This window comes from Harpia harpyja, chromosome 4 (assembly GCF_026419915.1).
Source record: "Harpia harpyja isolate bHarHar1 chromosome 4, bHarHar1 primary haplotype, whole genome shotgun sequence".
Classification (NCBI taxonomy): Eukaryota; Metazoa; Chordata; class Aves; order Accipitriformes; family Accipitridae; genus Harpia; species Harpia harpyja.
This window is the reverse complement of record NC_068943.1, coordinates 33,765,401-33,788,365: the sequence shown is the minus strand read 5'-3', so window position 1 is coordinate 33,788,365 and position 22,965 is coordinate 33,765,401. Positions and strand designations below refer to the sequence as shown.

The following is a 22,965-nucleotide window of genomic DNA, read 5'->3' as shown; positions in this document are numbered from 1 at the left end:
GGACTGGCAAATTACAGCTATTTCAGAGAGTGGGAAGGAGGGAATTTCAGAGGTGCAGGGAATTCTCTGGCAGCTGTCCCATCTCCTAGATACAAAAGGAGAAATCTCCTACAGGCACAAAAAAAATCTCTGCTACCAGCCATTAATAGCTTTATAGGTCAAAACCTTCACATCTTTGATACAGCTCACAGGCAACAGCTAAAAGGGTCACACACTCTTTCCCAAATACCATCTTGGCTTTCGTGCAGACAGCTGCCCTTATGTCAACCTGCAAAACACTCATTCAGTTATAAAGCCCATAAAGCAGAGGCAACAGCAGTAAAAATCTGCAATGATGGTAAAATGATCTTAAACTGGAAGAGGAGTCTATTGATGAGGCATAGGTGAAAAATACCTCTCTGTCCCATGACCCTTCCACAAAGCGATATAGCTCTTTACTCATCACCCCAGAAGAAAAATCCAATGAATAAGGTCAGCTGCTACCCTCTGTCCCAGATCTAAAAACCACTCTGCTTTCCTTACACACACACACACACATCTTCGATGTTAATGAACCAAATCCTTCAGCAACAGCACTGCCAGTTAGGGGCAACTCCACTGAAGGAAGTGAGAGGAAAACAAAATCTTAACCCTGAAGTTTGGAAAAGCAGCTAAATATGGAGCAGAAATCCACCTTCTGCCTCTGAGAAGATGTTTTTTCCCCTCTTAATTGCTGCTTTCAAAAAACTTTGGTATGGTATGATTAACAAGGCACTCAAATTTAATAAAACAACAGCTGTTTTTCTACGTTGTTATTTTTAAAGAGATATGCAAATTAAGACAGTTTGTTGAGTTGCCTAATAAACATTGTAAACCCCACTCAATCTCTTTGTGGCAGTTGGAATGAAATTTGTAATAATCTGCCATTTTCTACACTACAGCTTCAGTTCCACTAGCAGTAAAAAGTCTCTCTCCCAAACACTAGCAAAAATATCCTCACCACAACATCACACATACACTTCTGAAAAGGGAAGCATTTCAACTAGAAATCTTTGGATGTACTTACTGAGATTGTACCATTGTCTAGACCTATGGACAGCCTTCTGGTTTCCGGGTTAAAAGACATGCATGAACATGGAGCTGAAAAAAATGAACATGTTGATGAAGTTAACAAAACTGCGATTCTCATTTTCTTGAAGTTCTGGAAAGCCTAAAACTAGCTAACATGCTTTATGCTGCTGTTCAGCATTTTGCCCCCTCCAATAGACAAGCATTAAAAAAAAGTATTCTTGCAATTCATTCAACCCTATCATATGAGGACATGGAACAATGGCTATTTCTTGCTCCAGCTTCTTCATTTTTTCTTACTAGTTATCTGAAAACAGGCATGTCATACAAGAGCAGTGGTGGTGTTTTGATATGAGGTGCCTGACATTTCAGTATAAATCTGAGAGATTACTTAGCTGAATAATTTAGTTTTTTACATTTGCCTGAACTTTACTGACAATAAAAGAAAACACTGTATTATGTCAGAGGCTTCCATCCTATACCTGCAGTAAAAAGTTAACCTGTAGGAATCAAGATATCAGCCAATATTAAGGACTGCAAGTCCAACTCTCCGCTACTCCAATTTCACCACAGACAACGCTATGACAGTATCACATACTATGGCCAAAATAAAAGATTTTATCGAAAACTAGCTATTGTTTTATTGTATCAATATTACTCTAGTAAACATCAGGATATACTCTTAAATTGCACACAAGTCAGTCATACTACCCTCCCTCGAGGATCAGGCAGGTTTCGCATCGAGGGTAAAACCAGAATTTTCTTGCAAGAATTCAAGAGCTATGCTTGGTTTAACTGAGAAATTGTGAAGTTGCATTCAGAAGGCAGGGATTGTTTTTACTGCTCAACACAGCAGCATGCAGCTAGAAGTCCTGCTGTCCCAAAAGAAACCTTCAGGAATTATTTTTCAGCAGCAATTGCCAACTACAGCTAGGGGGGCAGGCATTCTTGCTCCTTCAATAGTGATAAGAGTGGTTTTTAAAACATATTCTTGTGATAAATATAGAGTACAGTCAGATGTGCTTTTAGTTCTGCTTTTTCCCCCTCTCTTGGTTTCCACTCTCCATTGTGATTATTCGCAGTGTTTTTGTTACTAACAAGCTTGGAGTCCTCTCCTTTGCAGTACTGTATATCTGGTATATTCTCAATTTGTGTAATGTCTCACCTAGGATTAAACAGTCCATAGCTCAGCAAATCTTCCTCGATAGTTTAGTTGGCAGGAAAGCTATATGAAGGAGAGTCTACGCTGACTGTTTAACAAAACTTGTTCTACATTCAGTATCGACTCCCAACAACCAATGGCAAGCAGAAAGCCTACCAGATCCACATCCAGGCAGGCATCTCAATTTCTTTCTTTCCTGGAAGGGTTGACTGAATTAAATCAAAGAAAAAGCTTCAGTTCAAGGAAATTGCCAGAAAGGAAACACTTAAATTAGGGCTACTAACAGCGACAAAATTGCTCCTTCCCACATCTCTCCCTCAGAAAAGGCAAACTCGAATTGTCCCTTTGGATGGTGGCGCTTTACTGTTATATTGAGGCTTCTAGGGTTGTAGCAGAATAAGACAGTTGCCTTTTTTTCTGTCTGTTTTTCCTACAATTCTAAGCAGAATAAACATCAAATCCTTTTAAAGGCACTTAATGCCAGAACGGGCGTATTCCACATATCAGCTTTCAAACGCTAGACACTGTGCGTACATTGAAAGAGCTACTAGTAACTCTGAAGGCAATGAACAGCTCACAGAGAAAAACTCTCAGGTAAATTAGCTATTTGAAGTATGCTTTTCCCAAATAGCCTAAACCACTTCAGACTTAAAAGGTGCAAGCAACTGCTTGACACGCACGGATTACAAAAAAAGTCACTTCTAAATTCCAGACCTGTGTGTACACAGTCATAGCAGTATAAAGATACTTATTTTGCTATAATCATTTTCCTAAGGGAATTCTTCAGTAACACGTGCTTTTGGAAAAATCATTGTCAGCACTAAAATTATATCCACACTAGCTACACTAATGTAGTTAAAGTGATGTCAGTTGTAACAAGACTGCAGCAGCTTACACTTTAGTGAAAATAAGATGACATTCAGATACTTTACAGAGGACAGGCAGGATATTCCTGATGCAGAAGTCTGGCTGTAGTCTTTGTCTTAAATACAGGGCAAATACACACTGATTTTAGCCTTTGGAAAATGAATTATGGGGGAAAAGCCCAATTATATACTTCATGCTCTTGACAGTGTGTCACCTCTATTAGAGGCTGACAGAAGTAGAAGAGAAATACAAACTTTGTACTTGCAGTTTCAGGGACCCCCCCTTTGAAGTGCCTAAAAGTGGCATAGTTTAAGACTGAAGGAGCATGTTTTGCTTTGCAGTTTTTTACCCTCCCATTCAAAGCAAAGTGTTAGCTATGAAAACCATCATAAGACAGACAGTGTATTATCTGCCTCAAAGACTGGATACTCCACTGTTGCTCACTACAATAAAGTCTTTACTCCGTTCCACATCTGTAAGATGTTTTTGTTTGGTTGGGTTTGGGTCTTTTGGGGTGGCTTTTCTTTTTTTTTTTTTTTTTTTTTTTTGCAAAACCTTTCTTCTCTTGACTAAAATTGCTTTCCCTTTTTTGCGTCTACTAAGTTGGTTTTTTTTCTCCTGTACAGACACTACCCAAAAGTCACACATCTAACCATGGTTACACCTCTATAACCTGTTACACATGTATAACCAAGGGTACACATCTAACCATGAGGATGGTTAATATGTTCGTCAGAGGTCTGCTGTTAATAGAGTTGTTGAGACAACGCTGGTGTGAAGGAGGCACGTTAGCCAGGTTTCCAGCTTACCTAGTTTGCCTTACTGACAAAATTACAGTGTGTATAATAGTCTCAGCTCTTTCTCATTGGCTAGATGAGATGATCAAAAATGTGGCCACCATGTTGTCCAGAATTTTCCAACCACAGAAACACCCATAGGCAGGGCATAAAACTTCGTAATTGGGGAAATCCCACCTCTAAACAGCAGCAAGTGTCCCTACTCAGAAGAGATCTACAATCTTGATCTTTTTTCCAGGTATTTAATGGATTTCATGTTCAGAATGCACTGATGGCCCCATTTGGGTGCAGAGCTTGAACAAAGCAGATGGCTGACTCGGCCCAGCTCCTCATCCTCCTCATCTCCCAGAGTACCCAGGGCACAGACTCAGTTATTAGGGCTAACTGATATCAAATCATAAAATGGTGTACATCATGCATCACCATAACCAAAGTCACGAGTCATGCCAACGGGGTATCTATAGGTTGGACTGCCACTTGCAGCTTGCTAAGCTGCACAAAGGCACCATCATGCCTACTGCCTTTTTACATAGAGAACCTCTGGGCAGTCGTTGTTCTCTAAACAACAAAACCCAGGATGAACCTAAAGCAGAGGACCATCAAAAAGGTGATCCACATAGACACAGACAAAACGATCATTTCCAGTAAAGTCCAGACTTGTGCAGAGGCTGACTCAGAGCCCTTCCTACAATTTCCAAGCTTAAAGCCATGGCTGATAACAACGTAATTGGCATTGTTCCAGTCATTAATTATACCTGATCATTCTTGAAATGGGTGAATAACACAGCATAATTTTAATATCTCATGGCTCAAAAGCTTACCAGCCTTCCAAGTGAAGGAGCAGTGTCAGGTGTTCAAATTTATGAAGGCGCTTTAAAATAGTCCCCCCTTTGAGTGGATCACTTCCAGTGAAGCTGTTATTCCTGGCAATAATGCAGCCTTGCTAAGACCAGAGGAGGACCTAACAAGATTTAAAAATGCAAATGTATGCAAAAACACCACATGGAAAAAGAGAAGTATCACCGCCAAACTGCTAGAATAGCCATTTCATAGCAGTTTGACTGGGGAAAGCAAACCTCTTGGGATGGGTCAAGGGAACTCAGGCCATTGCTAGTGATTGTGACAGAGGTCCACAGACTGCCACATCAGTAGCTCATTTCCAATACCTTTTTGTGCAAAATCTTGAGCAGAAAGTACCTTTGAGGCTTGACATATTCTTATGAGCTAGTCCATCACCAAAGGAAGAAGAGGAATCCTCCTCTCTACCAAATCAACACTTTCTTAGAGCAGGCAGTCAAACACCATTGCCCCTCTAGGGTCCTAAGTTGATGTTATGGTACTAAAACTTGTATCTATTAAATATTTTATGTATCATGGAGACAGATGTCTCTTCCAAATCTAGCTGTCTTAGCTTAAAGTAATTCTTTCTCCAGACAGTAAGAATACCTCCATGGGACTTGATAAATGCTCCCCAGTCTGTGGATTTAAATTAAGGTCAGCTTCATAAGCTTTCCAAAGACAGACTAACCCAGCATATCTGAAGCTGACTGAGGAGCATCCGCATACCCCTGCTGCTGGTGACCTGCAGAGTTATAACTCCTGCACTCAACACAGGGGTTATGACACACAGCTAGGGCTGTGATTTCTTCAACTGTCTCTTGGAAAAATGGACATCTATCTGCAGGTTTTTTTTATAGCATTAACACTCTCTTTGGGAGAGGAGACATACAGCAGATCATACTGGAGGGATCCATCAGGGAGATTTGGTTTTCCACATTTAATTGCAGGGGTAAAGTGATTCTGCTTCTTCACTGGAAGAGCTGCCTTCCCTGTCTAGTATCCTCTCCATCATATTAGCTGCCACAGGATATTAAGTTCTTACCAAATAAAACCATTTACCGTCGCACTATAATGGACCGAGCACATGCAGTAGGAAGGGCAGAGTGATTTATACTGGAGACTTACAAAGCTTTATGGACTCCATTAGTGGCAGAATGCAAGACTACATTTTGAGCTCCCACATTTTTTAATCTATGTTTGCATTAAATGCTCATCCCTTGCTAGCATGTCTGTATCCTTTTGGTGCTGTAATCCCTGATGCCTCTCAGAAGCATTAGCATGCAACTTGGTAAAGCTTCACAGAAACCACGAGGATTGTTCAAGAATAATATTTAATATGGAGTGGTAAGCTTGCAAATGATCATAAACATGAAGCTTCATCAAAACCAGAAGAGCCATTTTGCAAATACACAGTAGATAGCAAACATCTCCTTATACTTACATGGCATTGCATGGTATATGCTGGGCCAGTACTGCCCACTATCTCTCTTCAGCCAGACACGAACTGTTCTACGAAAGAAAAAACACAACACACACGTGAGGAAGAATGAAAAAGTAACCATGAATGAAAACAAAGTGGTGACAACGAATGCAAGAGACCTTCTTCAAAATTGATTTATTTTGCTGAGAGGGAAAACAAACACGCAAACTCCTACAGCAGCCTTATACATCAACCTCAGATTAACCTCTGTAAGGTGATGAGGGTAGCCCGTTCCTTGGTTCCATGTAGTACTCAACATCTTGGCTGAACACACCACAACAGTATTTGGAAACTGCTATGGCTTTTTGTTCGTTGCCTTTCCCAAGGACTGGAACATGACTGTTCATTCAACGCCTCACACGAGAATTTGGGACACCCTACATAGCCCAGGAAAACACTCCTGTATCAGCCTGTTCAGTCCCCTGCAGAAGCCGTCCCCCTGCTCTCAGGGTAGACCTTGGTCCATCTGCCACCTCTTGCTCTGTCATTCTGTTTCAGGAAAACCTCTAAGCAAAGGAATGAGGTTCCGAGATTGTCAGCTTCTATTTACTAAGATTATGTCCATTTGCGCCACGATGAGCTCTTCAGCTTCAGGACCTTCCCTTCTCCTCAGTACACTCAGAGTGCTATCACATGCCCATTGAGCATTAGGCTGAAGAAGCCAAACTCTTATCCTTCTCTGAAGAGGATGATCAAGGAGACAGGCAGCCTTGAAGCCCTCCTCTGCCCCATCAGTTTGGAGCTGCCATCCTTGAATAGAAGCACCTTGAACCACGCAGTGATCCAGGCCTCCCTACAAACACAGCAGTGGTCTCCTCTCTGCTAGAAGACCTTCCCAATATATCTCAGGATTACTTTTTCTTTCTTATAATCATATCATACCAGCAGCTCCCTGTCACTCAAGCCGTGCCCTTCACACACTTGAGACACTTGTTGCTTGTTTCCCAAGCGGAGGATCTGGACTGATGTACCATCTGGGTCATTAAATATTTATTATTTCAGTCCTCATTGTCATTCACTTGTTTTGGTCCAATCTCTGAAGACTCTAACTGAAGCTCTCTCTTAACTTTAGTTCATCAGCTAATTACATCAAAACATGCCTAGTAACAGTGTCACCAGTTAAAGCAGCAGGCAACCAGTAATCTCCTGCTTGTTCCTGCATGAGATGCTCACTGTCATCTCAGTTACAGCCAACTTACTTGCCTTACTGTTCCTCAAATCCTTATCATCTCTCATTTTAACTGGTAAACTCTCCATAAAATACTGTATTCCATGCTTTAGTGATTTACACCCAACGTATTAACCTTCTCTAGAAAATTCAGTTATCCAAAACAGCATCATGTTAGTGTAGCACAATAGATTTTAACCCATCACCCACTTCTATTTAGTCTTTTCCACCAAAGTTAGTATGCAATGGTAGATACAAGAGGGACTTAAAAAACTATTGTTAAACATAAGCCTTATTTTCCTGTAGCAAATCTATAACTTGCACTTGATAGTATTAAGGAAAAAAAACCAAGCAAGAATAGTTCTTTGCAGTTCATGAAACGTGGAAATATAGCTTATGGAGAAGATGACACAGTCATTCCTACTGTTACGTCATTTTCATGGGAAAGCAGATTTCAGCCCTTTTTAGTCAGCAAAAGTTTAGAGCAATGCATTAATATAATACACTATAAGACATTACATACACAAATCGAGTCTGAACATAAATGCTGTACAACATAATAAAGCAGTTCAAGAACTAGTTATCTATCCTGCAAATGTCAAGTTAAGGGCTGCACCACTATGTGTTCCTGGATTGCATACATCCAAAATCAGGCTTCTGCTCATCCTGCCCTGCATCCAGACTCATTTTCCAGCAAATAATTCAGAGACCTGTGTATTTGGGCACTACACAAGCTGCATCATTTTAGAAACGTCTCATGTGTACACTTCGACACAGTATGTTGCTCTAAAAACTAACATTTCCCTGGGTCAGCAAGTCCCGCAGTTAGAAAGCTTTCACAAATTACTCAAAACACACAAAATTCAGTATAATTACCTCCTAAGTCTACTGGCCTTTTTGCAATAAACACATCAGCAGCTCTTCAGCAGATCTGAAGCAAAACCACCAATACTTTTTCAGGGACAATTCATCAGCTGATAACAACGCTATCCTATTTTCTATAGCGAGAGGGCCAAATCCTGTAGCTAACCATAGCTGTTGTCAGAGCGGCACTCTGCATCTGGACCTCAGCGCACAGGTCTGGGGAGATGTCCACAGTCACGGGGCTGTACTCCAGGTTTGGGACAGGGTCCAAAACCTTTGGGTCCACCCAAAGGGGTCCGCCTTTGCTAAGAAGGTGGTCACTATAATTCTCAAAGCAGATCAGATGCTCTGTTTCCTGACCAGGCAAGCTCTAACATGTTTATCCTCAACAACTGAAGTTATTGTGGAAATGAATGAGTGTGCACAAAAAAATAGTGGGATGAATCACAGGGAGCTGAAAAAAAAAAAAAAAATCAATATGAAACAGCCCTGAGGAGGTGCACCAATATCCTGTGAGAGACTTGTCTTTCTTGACCATCCCAAACTGTATATTCAGTGTTACTGATTTCAAAACTCCCAGGCTTCCACAAGTTTGCCTCTCCTCTCTACTTTAAGACTCTGGCAAATAGTAAGTCCAGTACAACATCTTACAGATAATTCAGCTTGTTAAAAAATACTATGTACACAAAAAGATCTTTCAAAAGCCGGAGAAAATAAAAATCAATTTTATTTGAAAAAATGGCAATAATTTCAATGCTTTGGGTTGTTTTTGTTGTTGTTTTTTAAACTGTACCCACTGCAGACTTACTAATTAATTTGACAATTATGTCAATGTTAAGACTGTTAGATGAATGATATTGAAACAAAAAATATTTTCTGCTTAGGCTTAGAGAAAAAAAACAAACAAAAACCTGGTGGAAGTTCCTAGTTAAGAGTGAAACTACTGTTACTAGTGTAGGCCTCTTCTGTAGGCACACAGTATGCTCATTTCTTTATGTAGTCAAATGTATTTCCATTCAATGACTAATTCATGCAAAATGAGAAACAAAGCATTCTAAGAATAAAAAGACTATGAAAAGATATTACCTAACTCTAAGGTGTGCGAAAGGGAACATAACCAGCAAGTCAGTTTAACTAACTCATTACAGAAACACTTCTCTCTCCAGTAAAACCATTTTAAATAGAGGAAAAAGATCTTATAAACAATTTATTTTTATATTAAGGATGATTACTATGCACATCTTTAAAACAAGCATTTAAAAGTTATGTTAAGCATTATAAAGTTCCAATATCTATGTATAAGCTGATGTAGAAGTACAAAAATTCTTCCTTATGTCAGAAAATGACGACTCATGATTTTCTTCTCTTAAGATCACTGAATTAGGTAAGGCATTTTATTGAAAAAGAAAAACTGACCTCAGTTCATTAAACTTTTCTGGATAACTTCTTCTCGAAGTAGATTTGGGCTAAAGAACAAATTTCGCCAACAACTGAACTTGGGAGAAGCCAAATGCTCTTGGAAGAGAGCGTCTTTTGTTCAGCTGCAGTTCTGCACATTTTTGTATACTTCTTAACACAATACTACCCACTAGATGTGAAACCCAGAGCTTTTGAAGCTTCTAAAGAATGCAAAGAAAAAAAACAGGCATGAATGAAAATGAGCTTTTTTATGGATATATAGCATGAAGAGTACTTGCTGGTTGCATGGTTACTGGACTTAAACACAACACCCACCCAGGTCAGGATCCATTCTTCAACTGCTCTAGAATGATTCAGTCTGCATCACCATGGAAATGAGTTGTCCCTTCATTTCGTTGCCAGTGAATTGGCTTGGAAAGATTTTTAGAACCTGTCCAATCAATGGATACTCTTCTAGCCTTTTCATAACAGAGATGATTTCTTTTTAAATGAGACAGGCTATACACAAATAATTCTGCCACACAAAAGACAGGCTATGTCTTCATATATTAAGGGGATGTGAAAAATGTGTATTTTAAAAGAAAAATGACTTCTCTCTGTTAAGCTCAAGAGTACATGTCTCAAGCCCAGATGGCTGTGGTTGCACCAGCAGGTCTCGAATGCACTGCTAGGCTGCGCAGGAGGTAGGCTTCGTCTGAGCACCTACTACTCACCGAGGTGCCTATGTCGACAGCAGCACATCCACCTTGGCATGGCAGCTCTGCGCTTCACCAGCTACAGAAACCTACTCAATCAGTGGTATGTGCCATGTACCTTCTTTCTGATAACGACGTTTTGCTCAAACAAATTCTAGTTTGCGCATTTAGGTTGCAGTATGCTCCACGAAAGCCTGTGTAGTGCTGCCGGGCTGGATACAAGATTCTCTACTCGATCCCTAGTCTGGCCTGAGCAATCAACTCACTGCTGGAAAACTCAGTGTTGCTTGGACCTCTGGAATCGAGTCTCTCTGACTCGTAGACAGAGCTCTTGTCTTTTCTCCTTGGTGCCTTGCGTGAAATTAAGGCAAAAGACAAATACTGGTGTTGCATACAGTACAGACATACTAGACATGTCTAAGCACTGTCCCAAGATGTTTGCATGTTGCAATACTGTGAACTCTGTTGTAGGGAGATCCAACACCACCATTACCTCGAGAAACAAGTTATCCCTATTCCACTCCACTTCTCCAGAATATCCATAAAACCACCAGTTCTAGTGGCACAGTGTGAGCGAAGAAATACGATATATCATTTTCCCATAACAGATCCTTGCTCTCCTGTTTGTGAACGTTTTCATTCCTTACTCCTGCCTTTTTAAACATTCCTCTTCACTGAGATGCACTTGTGTAACACACTGTTGCCTTCATGCCCCAGGCATACGCCAGCTGTATAACAGAGCAGAGGCAACCCTCAACACATACAATTTACTACAATGTTTTGGAGGTCTTCTTGGGCTTCAGGAAATGGTTTTAAATGGCATTTTAACATAATCCTCATTATTGTTTATACCTTGGACCATATATTGTGGATTGTTTTGATCTCCTGTCTTGCTAAGGGACCAAGAGGGGTAAGCATCAAACCCAGTACAAGGTGTGAAATGAGTTTTATTCCTATTTGTAGTGAGCATCTGGTACAGAAGTTTTCATCTATCACTTTCTAAAGTCATATCAGGCTCATCCAGAGATCAACGCCTGCCCTGTGCACGTTACTGCTCCTTGGGAAAGGGAGGTAGGTCACCAGTGCAAATGACATTACATGGTTAAAAATAAAGACATCCCCTTCTGTCAGCTGTTCTAACCACAGAAATGACTGAACACAGCTACAGAACAGTTTCCAAATAGGAAAAGGAAGACACTGAACTATTCTGGAAAATTCTTTAAAATGCTCATCTAGCTATTTAATAGACAGAATAAAAGAAAAGAGATTAGGATAATACTATTTTCAGGGTTAGTGCAGTCTGTGAGGTTTCAGGCATACCTAATGGAGTATTAGCACATATTCTCACCATCGATATATTGAAGCCTTCTTTAGTGTTGAAACAAAAAATTTAAAGACTCCACCAGTTCCTAAATATCCAATAATAGACAATTCAGAGGTATTCAAAAGCCATATCTCTGGAAACTAAACATCTGCATTGGAAACAGCAAAAGCTTTATCTGCTGTCATTAAATAAACATGACAATAGTAGTATTTGAAGTCCAAGTACAGCATTGACAGTTTTACTGCCCTTAACAGAGAGACATTGTCATTTAACAATTGCATTAAAGATACTACAGGACTATAAACCCCCCAACTTCTCCAGGGACTTTTGTGGGCAAGACATTTGAAGAGATTCTGCTCCCACCAATTAATGACATGAGCTGCTACTGGGATTTTCTGAAAGAATAAAAGATCTTTCATGTTTAGTGGCAGCTCATGAACCACTGTCAGTGTACTGGAACCAGTGATGAGGAGTTTTGTTTCTCTGATAAATTTTGAAAGAAAATACATGAAAGCAAAAGTCAAAACCAGAACTGATTTCTGAGCCAGCCTGTGTTTCAGGGAAAACAAAAAGAAATTTAATAGCAGAGTGCCAAAACCTCAGGCAGCAAGGGGACTTTATCTAACAGGTCCTCAACCTATGTCCTGAAAAAAACCCAAAACAAAACCAATCCAACCCACCAACACTTCCACCCCCCCCACACCAACCCAGTCCCAAAGACCCAGGGAAGCGCATGACTGTGTCTCTCAGGTTCACCCATGCTAGTCCCTACAAAGCCCATCACACAACTCTTCTACATAAACACTATGATTTTGAGGCACATTCCAGGTTTTACCTTGGTTTCACTGGTTTTGATGAACAAATGTGCGATTTAAACCAAACTAATCAAGGGTTTACCCACTGGACTCTTTCCAAGACTATGAGACAGTGTACAGCTACACATCACTGTAGATCTGTTATAGGTTCTCTCATATTACCAAGGGGCAGGTTCAGTTTCTAAAATGAAGTGCAAGAGCTACTAGTTCAGGAAAGGGTGACAATGTGTGGGGAAAAGATTAAAGCGTTTTGAAGAATGGGGTTTATTTCAGGGCTGTTTTAGAGAGGTTGTCTCTTAGCAGCAATTACATAAGGGCATTTCTAGAAGATACAGTATCTTCATTGTAACCTCAGTCTGTAGCTTAAGCATTGGGCTTCCTATAAAATAAGAGCCTTTTGAGCAATAATTGCACTCTTTACTCTGTATGCCTCAAGCCCTGCAACAAAGCCATAGGAGCAGTAAGGTCTGGCTTCAGGAGGAAGCTGGGCCAGCTCCCAACAGCCAACACCTTTGACATCCTACTGTTGTATCCAAAACGCCGCTGCTATTACCGCCAGTCCAGCAACCCTCACGCACAAGGCTCAGAAGCACCAGAGAAACATGGTGCCACACAACAACAACACCAGATGCAGAATTTAAAGTGCAGGCACCCACCTGATCCTGAACAAGGACCTCAGGAGCAACTCTGCAGTCTGGTGCAGAGGACGGGAGAAATGCACAAGGAGGTTCACTCATCGGCTTTTTTGACCATCAGTTGGTAGCAACAAATCTGATTTTTGCTACCGTTAATGATTCTGCTTATTAAATCTAACTAGTCTTATTTGCTCTCCTTTCCTCCCTTGCGAATGTCTCTTGCCTCATCCGTTCTCAGAGTCACAAGTATAGTTTCCTGCCATGGACTCCAGCAAGACCCTGGATTCTACAAAAATTAAAGTATACATGTTATATAAAACATTTGATCATGAATAATCTCATTTTGAGCCAACACCTCCAGAGAAGACAGGGAATGAGCTACTAAAGGTTGTGCAAACTAAGCTTGGAGGTTAATGATCTCACAGAGCACTTTACTAGTTCCTTTCTGCTTAGGAGGAACACGGTGGAAAAGTCTTGGAATGAAGCTCAGTGCAAAGGTACACTAGGGAAGAAACTGTGAACTTGAAGTACTGTACATTTACCACCTATCTTCAGAAAAAGCACTGCACAAAACCGTACGCCAAGCAAGCAGGCAGACGGACCAAAAGGCAGGAATTTTTTTTTTTTTTTTTTTTTTTTTTTTACACAAAGCTTACACAATATCCTAACTCAAACCATGCTTTACAAGATATTTCCCCATTTAATTCATGCTGCCGTAAACTAAATGCAAATGCATATTGCATAATAGGAAAAATGACAAAGTTTTGGTAGGTTATATGCAGCTATAGAATTGCATGGGTTTGTCAGGGAAAAACTGTTATAACCATCAGTGGTACTTAGACCTAAGAGAAAGAGACACCACTTTATTTAACACAGTTTTGGTTTACATAGAAGGCTTTTCGGGTGTTTTGTGGGAAGTGACTAGAAAACAAAGATTCATAGGAGACACTCTCAGGAGAAATGGATTTTTATGACTCAGAAAAAATGATAGTGACATGACAGGTTTACTACTCAGCTGTGAAACAGTTTCCACCCATTTTTCAGTTTTCTGGACAATGAACAATGCAGTTCAGTGATTTTTCCAGTTACCCGAGCACATATGCCTGGAAGCAATGCATGCTCTGCTGTTCAGGCACTGGACCAAAATCAAGATTCTGACCAATTTCCACTGCAGAAACTTCGGGCAAGTAACAAGAGACCAAAAATGAACCAGAAGTCACAACCACAGAAAAATATTGTGTTACCTTGAGGTTACTAACACAAGGTTCAGAGAGCCAAGCTGCCTCAGGTCTTCAGCAGCTCCACAAAAGCACTGCTCATCATGTATCACATGAAGCAGTGCAGCAACTATACCACCTTCCAGCATAAATGCTGTAGGGAATCTAATTTTATCTGCAAATGCAGGTAAATGCAGGGCTGGAGTTCTCAGTGAGCATCAGCCTACAGCTTTGGAAATTATTAAACAAGTGTTATATCACACTAGGATTTTTTTCAAGCAAAGTTTCAAAATTAACTCCCTCATTAAGACCTGTGCATCAGTCTTCCTTACAGAGCTTTGGGGTAACAAAATGGTCCCCATCCCACAGACCTCCCCCACCCACACCCTACCAAATGATTTCCCTTCCAGAACAGATGCAGCTTCGGTGCTTGTACTGATCGATTCCTGTTTGCATTTGGGAAGCATAAACACACAACCTTTTGAAGGTAATGGCATTGGATGATTTAATTATTGCAATCCAGTTACTTTCACCTCCTTCCCACATTCAAATGTTTCAGTCATGGAAGTTATTAGAAAGGTCCTAATTAGATTAAAATACAGGCCTGCTATGCAATAAGTGACTCAGTGGAACCATGCTAAAAATACCTAGCAGATCCATGATTTGCAAGAAAGCAAACCTCCAGCTCCTCTCTAAGTTGTCCACGTAGCAAAGGCAAAGAACAAGAACCTACCAGGTCACCAGCCCGCTTCCAGCTGCCCAGTAGGTACATCTGTCCAGCAGAACACAACACTTTTTTTTTTTCCCCCAAAGCTGCTACAGGCTATCAACTAAGTTAGTGATCATTTTTAAGTTACACACGCTTCACTCTGCATAAAAATGAATTCATTACTCAACAGCTAAAAAAGTAAGCTTATGCTTTTAAATCTATGAAGTGAAAGCTGGACATACCCATTTTCAATATATATATATACCATCAGCATGACATTTCTAAGAAATTATATTCATATATAGGTTAATTTACAGAAGAAGATTGATATTTGATCCCAAGCACTAAATTAAGGCCCTAGGTGGAATTTACAACAAACATAAATGCTAGTATGCTGGAGCAGAAAGAATTTCCTCAGTTTTACTCTTCTTTCCCATTCTGCTCTGAAATGATACCACGGCACGAGTAAGAAAACAGCAGGAGGAGAGATGAACACAGAAGAAGAAAGTTTGCAAGTAATAAAGGGATACGGAGGAAGACGAGAGATCCTGGCTCAAACAGTCATACCCTTAGGCCTCAATTTATTTTTCATACAAATATTTTCCTTAGTTAACTATACAGTGCAGCATCTAGTCAATTATGCCTTTACTGCACAGGAAGGAACCCACACTTCCACAGCCATAGGATGATGCTCTCTCTCAGCATTTTAATTGCTGGATGTAAGTCATCTGCATCATCCATTGCAAAAGACTAAATTAAATCATAAACTACTTCACTGTTTCTTGGAGGATATTTGATGTATTAAACAGAATATTACCATTCATTGCAGATATCTGAGAATCCTAGTGTAAGGAAAATAGGGTCCTAGCTGCAAAAAGACAAGAGCACGCACAACCTGTAGAAGTGTTATTTTCCCCTGACAGTATACTTACCACATTCAGTCAGAAAACACCTAACATTTAATTCATATAACACAAAGTTGTAGGGGAAGACCTGTGTTTCTTGGATTTTGAGAAGAGCATCAATCATATCCCAGTGCAAATGAACCCCTTCCCAAGCAAGCAGCTGCTAAGTTCTAACATCCACGCAGTTTCCGTAAAGTCCGTTACCTCTCAATTTGCAGATTTATTTCTGTGGCTATATGAACTTTCACTTTATTTAATTGTTTCTCTGGTTTTGTTCTTGGGGGCTGGGGGGGAGAAACAAACAAAAAAACCAACCAAACAAACCCACCAAACAAACCCAAACCAAAACTCAACCCAACCCTCATACCTGTATGGTATAGGTAAGTTCCTTAGCCAAAAAAAATAGGACAATCAGCTGGTCATATGTGTCTGCAGATGCTGAAGGCTTATTGAAACACCCTCTCTAAGAACAGATAGGCTTTTGTTTTTCAAATACTGATGAACAATTATGGCACTGTTTTTCCAGAAACAGCAAACACATCTACTTGGAACGTATTTGCATGCTCTGCACCACAGCAAGATGCCTCTGGAAATGCTCTCCTTGAGGCATCAAGGACTTTCTGCAGAGGAAACCCATTTCCAGTTCCTCCAGTTTACCACTGAACTTGAACAATGATTCACAGGTGATAAAATGTTCCCTCAGCTTTTCTGCTCATTGCCATTTTCCTCTCAGGGCAGCCTGACTCAGAGATATTTTCACTGTCCTCACACAAACCCAACTCCTACCTGCTTTGCTCTGCTAGAGGAGGCAAGAATCCACTCTGTTGCTCTGACCCAGCAGGACAACTTTGGCTGGGGAGTCACGGTACTCTCTGGGAAGGAAAGCAGCAAGCCCAGCAGCTTTAGTGCCAGCAAAAAGGGACAGAAGCAATGCAAACCCAACCCCATCCTGAAAGGTTTGTTCTTCAGCTGCAAAGAAACTGCAGCCCTGAAGTGCCTTGCCAGGGGTTCTCAGTTTTCTTCTTATCACACATACTGAGGAGTGCCTTGTGAGGTGCCAGCAAAGCCCAAACCTCTGACTCTGTAATTTAGAGGTGATCTGGCATTTCAAGGGCTTACAAGACAGTCAGTTTGTCACCTCTGCATTCTCGTGGGGGTTGCGTGGAGAGATGGAAATCAACACAAGACAATAACCGTCTTCAAACCTCTACCACAAGACTGAATATCACAACCTAAACTTTAGGTTTTATTATTAAAATAATCCATCTCAAACATGCACTGCCTCTTCACATCCAGCTACTCCTTTCATATAGCCTTGTTACAGCTTTCCCATTCTTCAGCATTCAACTTCATACCATGCTAATTTTATTCTATCATCTTTAAGGTAGTTAACTGCAAGTTTCAATGAACATCCTCTTGCTTTCCCGTTCTTCAGCATTCAACTTCATACTGTGCTAATTTTATTCTATCATCTTTAAGGTAGTTAACTGCAAGTTTCAATGAACATCCTCTTGCTCGTATTTTACAAGATTAGAAGGTTTTGTTGTCTCTACATTCTCCACTGGTTAGCTGCTGTGTGTATTTCTATCATTTCTTACACGCTTCTTCTTTAAGGTAATCAATCTTTGCAATCTCTTGGGAAAGCTGTTCTTGTGTCTTGTTCTCCTTACCTGTCTTCCAGTCCCTCTAGTGAGGCAATATCCTGTCTGAACTGGCATCTTCTGTACTAAATGCAGCAATCCAGACACAGACAAACCTGCTAAATTATAAGAGCATTATCATTCTTTTCTTTATACATCTTCTCCCCGTATGTACCCTAGCAGCGTTTGCTTATTTGGCAGCAGCTGCACATTTTTTTTATTCACACTGGCATGATTTAGAAACTTACAAAATATCTATGAAAGAAAAATGTATATTTATCAATATTAGATTGTCTCCATGACACACTTACTATGATCTCCTGCCGTTCTTCACATGTCTCCAGACCCAATCAGCTTATCTGCTAATTTGGAGTAGACAACTGGCCCAGACTGCACTGGTAGGGGAGGGAACAGAGGATTCATCAGCTACAGCTCCTAGGGGCAATCCCAGAACCACATGTTCCTGGCAAAAGAGGTGGAAAGAAAATGATAGAGAGCAACAGGCAGAGGCAATCACATGCCAGGGAAAACCTTGATGGTATACATCACACTTTCTCCTTGTGAAGATAGGACAGGAAAGCCATGTCTATTCATAAGCGTAGGGAAGACACAAGACCAACTCTCTCCTCGGGTATGGAAAAATACATTATTTGAATATGTGAAATGGTGCAATACATTACAGTGCAGCTTTGGAAAGACGCCTGGTGGAACCGTGTACTGACAGGAAGCCAGTGCTTACATGACTGCTACGCACCCACCAAACCAATAAATCCTGTAGCAGCTTCAGTTCATTTGTCTAGTCGTTACCGTATAGGTAACTTCTACTTTGCAATAAGGGACAGCTTCCAGTTCACGGCAAAAGCATCAAACATTATTAAAAACTCTCTGCCGGCACCTTGTTACTAGCTTACTTTACCAACTTATTTTTCTCTAGAGGGTTACAAGAAGAGTCCTTTTCAATTCCTGTCCAGATGCTGTCTCAGCTTGCACTCTCGAGATCTTTACTGCTGCCATTCATAGAGGAAGTATCAGTATTATCTTGGAAGAAACAGATTTGAGGTCATGAGATAAAATCAGCTCTAAATCTGCTTCTCTGTTTTGCAGCCCTTCACATTCAAATCTTATTCCAAGCTACTACAAAAGGCAACATCCTGAAGTTCAAAAGTAGTAAGTTCTTACTAGGTCATGCTATTGGACATGGTGATCACAATAAAGGTGTCAATATTTATATATTCACAGGAATCAGGGATTCCAGACAGAGTAGTTTCAAAGCAAGGACTTTCAACGTCATTGCTGATTTAACTACTGAGCAACTGTACACGATCACTGGAAAAAGCTGATCAGCTTTCCCCATCCTGAATAAAGATGAGGTTCCTTACTAGGGAGCTTCCTTTCAGTAAACTCTCCCACCACCCTGCCCAAATTCAGACAGGTAAGGATTCTTGAACTCAGAAAAGAACACCGACAGCTGACAGGCATGGAGATTACAACAGATGCAAAGTATTTTATAACACATACCACAGAGTTGGCCTACAACAGCAGCACAGCAGATGTGCGGGTACGAAGAGCACATCACCCACTGTCCTACACCATCACAGACAGTGTATGCTGCGAGTAACCGCTGTACCACCCATCCCTATCATGGTCAGGATGGTGCCGTGCCTGTTACTACTATTAATAAATCAGGCAATCCTCTTTAAAGAATAGTAAAGATTTGGAGAGTAAAGATGTAGAGAGACTAAGCTAGTAACAAGAGCATGGTTTGTACAGTTTCTCTTTAGGAAAGGTTAACTGGTGTTAATCAAGACAACTACACATCACTGATCTTTGAGTTAAGTAATATTTTCACAGTGGCCTGAGTTACCTGCAGAGGAGTTGCATGCACATGAACACACACTGTTCTACACCACTTCATTCGGAGATGTCACCTTCCAGCAGAAAACTATTAGCATAGGCATCGACAGTGCAAAGAAATGTGTCTGAAGTAATGACTCGGGGCTACTTGGGGGCCATTGGAAGCAGAGGATGGCAGCAGACTGAAGCAGACTAGATCTATCACTGACCTTGGCAGAGGACACCAGATTTTAAATGGTAATACAAGGTAGAAGACAGCTAGAGACCACCCATTGGGCAAGTAAATCCTTGTGCTATTAGTTAAAGCATAAAATCAGCTCACAGCATCTGGCATGGGAAAAAAAATGAGCTGAGATGGGGTAAAGGCAGTAAATAAGGGAAGGGTCCTTTTTGATCCTGCTGCCTTGCAGGCTCAGCACTGCCTGAAAAATTAAATCAGTTTATAATTCTGGCTCAGCTATTCACAGGTCAGACAGGATTGCTTCTTACACAGAGGGCAGGGAGGTGAGGAACAGCTTTCCTTGCAGACAGTTAAGCTACTACGCAAAAAGGCTGAGATGATACGTCCAGTTACCTCAAGCTATGAAATACGCTTCCCACAAACTAAAACCCACTCTTGGTTTCAAAACCCATGTGTGTGTCAAGCAGTTCCTCCTCCCACTCTCCTGTTCTGGTATCTGAAACACGCTGAAAACATCCAGGTGGAATGACCTGACAGTCCAGTAAGTCTCTTCCTGTCATATCTAATACAAGTGAATCGTGTCTTCTTACCAAATACACACAGTGACCTTTGGAGAGATATACACAATTTGTGAAGATTTATCAAGAAATGTAAATCATTAACAATCTGCAGCAGGTTAAGCAGTTTACTTAATTCAGAGATGTCCCAACTACTGAGCATCTGGAAGGAGGCAGCGCACGTGGAGGGCAGAATTTTAATAATTTACTCAAAGGCCAGGGGCAGGTAACAGGTAACAGTTTTTATAATCAATTTTTACTCCAGCTGGAGGGGAGGAGGGAGAAGAGATTAGACAGAGCTGTCCTGTGGACAGGCCCCTAAAACAGATCAGCTGGACAGCTTGCTCTAAATAATGCCAATAAACAGGAACAACAAGTTTACAAGAAAGACCCAGAACAGTTATGACCTTGAACACTGCAGTGAACAAATGGGTTGCTTTGGAAAAGCACACAAATTTTCATCATCTGCACTGCACAGTAGAAATAAGTGCAAGCTAACAAAGGCTCTTAGAAACACAACAACCTCCTCATTTCACAAATGCATTTTTCCCCCCCTGGCACTGCACCTTTAAAATACTTGCTTCGCTCACATAAGTCTGAAAGATCAAGGTTTGTCTTTGCTTTTCCCACTTTTTTTTTTTTTTTGGCCAGAGCATTTAATGGTTTTGTTTGATCAATTTTTGAAAGGAAAATATTTCTGTAGAAGGAAACAAAAGCTAACGGTATAGCAGCTACATGCTAATTAGAAGCCACTGAATGGCGAGGATCTACATCCTAGCTCTCCCAGTGGTCAACCAGTTACCCCTACTTAAGCCATAGGAACCAAAGACGACAGTCGTCCAGTAGCCTACTTCCAGATCATGCACTTAAAAGCTTAGAGACATTTTTATATACTCCTATCAGCTCTCCCAGTCATCCCACACTGTCTGCTCCTCTGGCACCCTTCATTTTTATGCGCATTTCAACCATGCTATTCCCCCCCCCAAGTTTTGGCTCCAGCACTCTGGTTCAGCAAGAGCTGACAGTGATTTACAAGTCCTGCTAGACTTGGCCTTTTAAAAATACTCACAACTATTGGCAAGAACATAAGCTTCAGATGTGGATGTGTGTGTGGGAAAGGTGCAGACACTCCCTCCGCATTTCAGTCCTCCCGTTTTCAGACACCCATTAACCAGCAGGTACAAGACTACCAAGGTCACCTCTCCTTGGCAGCAGCAAGCCTTCAGCATTTGTGCACCCCTAAGCAACTGCAGAGGTAGCCCACATACCTGCTCAAGCAGCTGTTGTCCCCTTCCTCACCAAGTCAATCGTGGCTTTGAAGTGGTGAGGCAAAGGCAAATACTACCATTCCCTCCACCTCACTGCAAAGGAAAGAATCTCTTCCCATTTGATATCCATTTCTCTGCTGCTCATAGCATCCCAGCCCACTCCCCATTGCCTGAGAGGCACCACACATTCACTGTCTCTCAATTACTCAGAAGAATTAAATGCATTTTAATAATATTTAAACAGGTTAAAAATATCCAATAATAAACTGGGAATTACTATGGACTGCTGCTAGGAAAAGAGCTGCTGGAACACAGAAAGATACAGTGGGTACTTCAGGTTTTCAGAAGGCAACATCTGGCAGATAAAAACAGCTAAACACACCAAATGCCTTTCACAGCACCAATGCACAAGGTGTTTTTTACCAGATTTCTGGTACTAGTGTTTTTCCCAATGCAAGCTGCCCCATTTCGCTTTCATATCAGATGACTGCTGGATATTGGTATTTAACAGCATTCAGCACTAGCAAGGATGTGCAGCTGCTCTGAGTTCATGCAGGAAGGAGACAGCCTGCCTTTTTTGCATTCCAAATTGATAAGAGGGGTTCACTGAAAGAATTAGTAAACAGGAAGGTGAGGAAAGGAGAGAGTGAGTTGAAAGGAGTTGTGTTAGAGACAAAACATGAATGGGAAGAATAAGCAGTAGGGAACAGGTTATAAAGAACAAACGATACAAAGCCTGCAGTAAGGATGGCAGCGAGCATCTGGTTCAGTAACCCTCAGACAAGAAAACTGAAAACAGAATAGTGTTTTGGTCATAATAGATATATCCAAATGGAGGCAATAGGCTGAAGACAAACCCTTCAAACCCCAAGACTCTCCCTGCACCCCAATTACTGTGGTATCAAGGTAGCTTTGTGCATGAGGTCACCAGAAGGAAGGGAGAAGTCCAGCTCCACATTTTGCATTTATGAAGCAGCCTGCTGGTGACAGACATGGTAATGAAAATCCTTCCAGCTGCACTCGACAACTGAACATTTCTCTGCATGTAACCTCCAAATATATAACACAGAAATTATTTCCCACATTACAGCTTCTCCAGATAGATAGTGCACTTGCAATTACCTCGGTACCTCACAGATATTAAGTTCTTACTCTGCTACTTGGGACACTAAATCCATTAGGCTGTAACAGTTTTCTCTTAACAGACAGGGTTGGGGTTTTTTTGGCTTTTAAGACAAACAAAGGTTCATTATCTATCACTGCAAAATAAGCATAGAGGAAAATAAACAATAGTTTGAAACAGGAAGTCACAACCAATGCAGACTATCTGAACTCAATTTCAAGTGATCTTTGCCCAACTGCATACTGCAAAATTTGTACTTGAAAGAAAACATTTTCACTGTACATTTTTTCAGGGAGAGAAAAAGCTCCACTTCAGCTGGCTTCCTCTGCAGTGCTTGTGGAAAGTTTCAAGTCTCAGCACTGACTCTTAGCAAGTTCTCACTCTCATTTCTTCCCCCA

General features: G+C 40.9%; 1 protein-coding gene across 8 annotated transcripts in view; it reads right to left on the bottom strand.

Moving 5' to 3' along the window:
* Positions 1 to 22,965, bottom strand: part of WDFY2 (WD repeat and FYVE domain containing 2) — a 73,565-nt gene that overhangs the window by 33,610 nt on the left and 16,990 nt on the right. For all 8 annotated transcript variants that reach the window (XR_008235057.1, XR_008235062.1, XR_008235063.1 and 5 more), the window contains exons 2-3: positions 6,155 to 6,222; positions 1,046 to 1,119 (exon numbers count right to left, since the gene is read on the bottom strand). Coding sequence is in view for 1 of the 8 variants with exons in the window: in XM_052786181.1 (XP_052642141.1) it covers positions 1,046 to 1,119; positions 6,155 to 6,222 (142 nt within the window). In the remaining 7 variants the exon portion in view is untranslated. The remainder of the gene's footprint in view (positions 1 to 1,045; positions 1,120 to 6,154; positions 6,223 to 22,965) is intronic.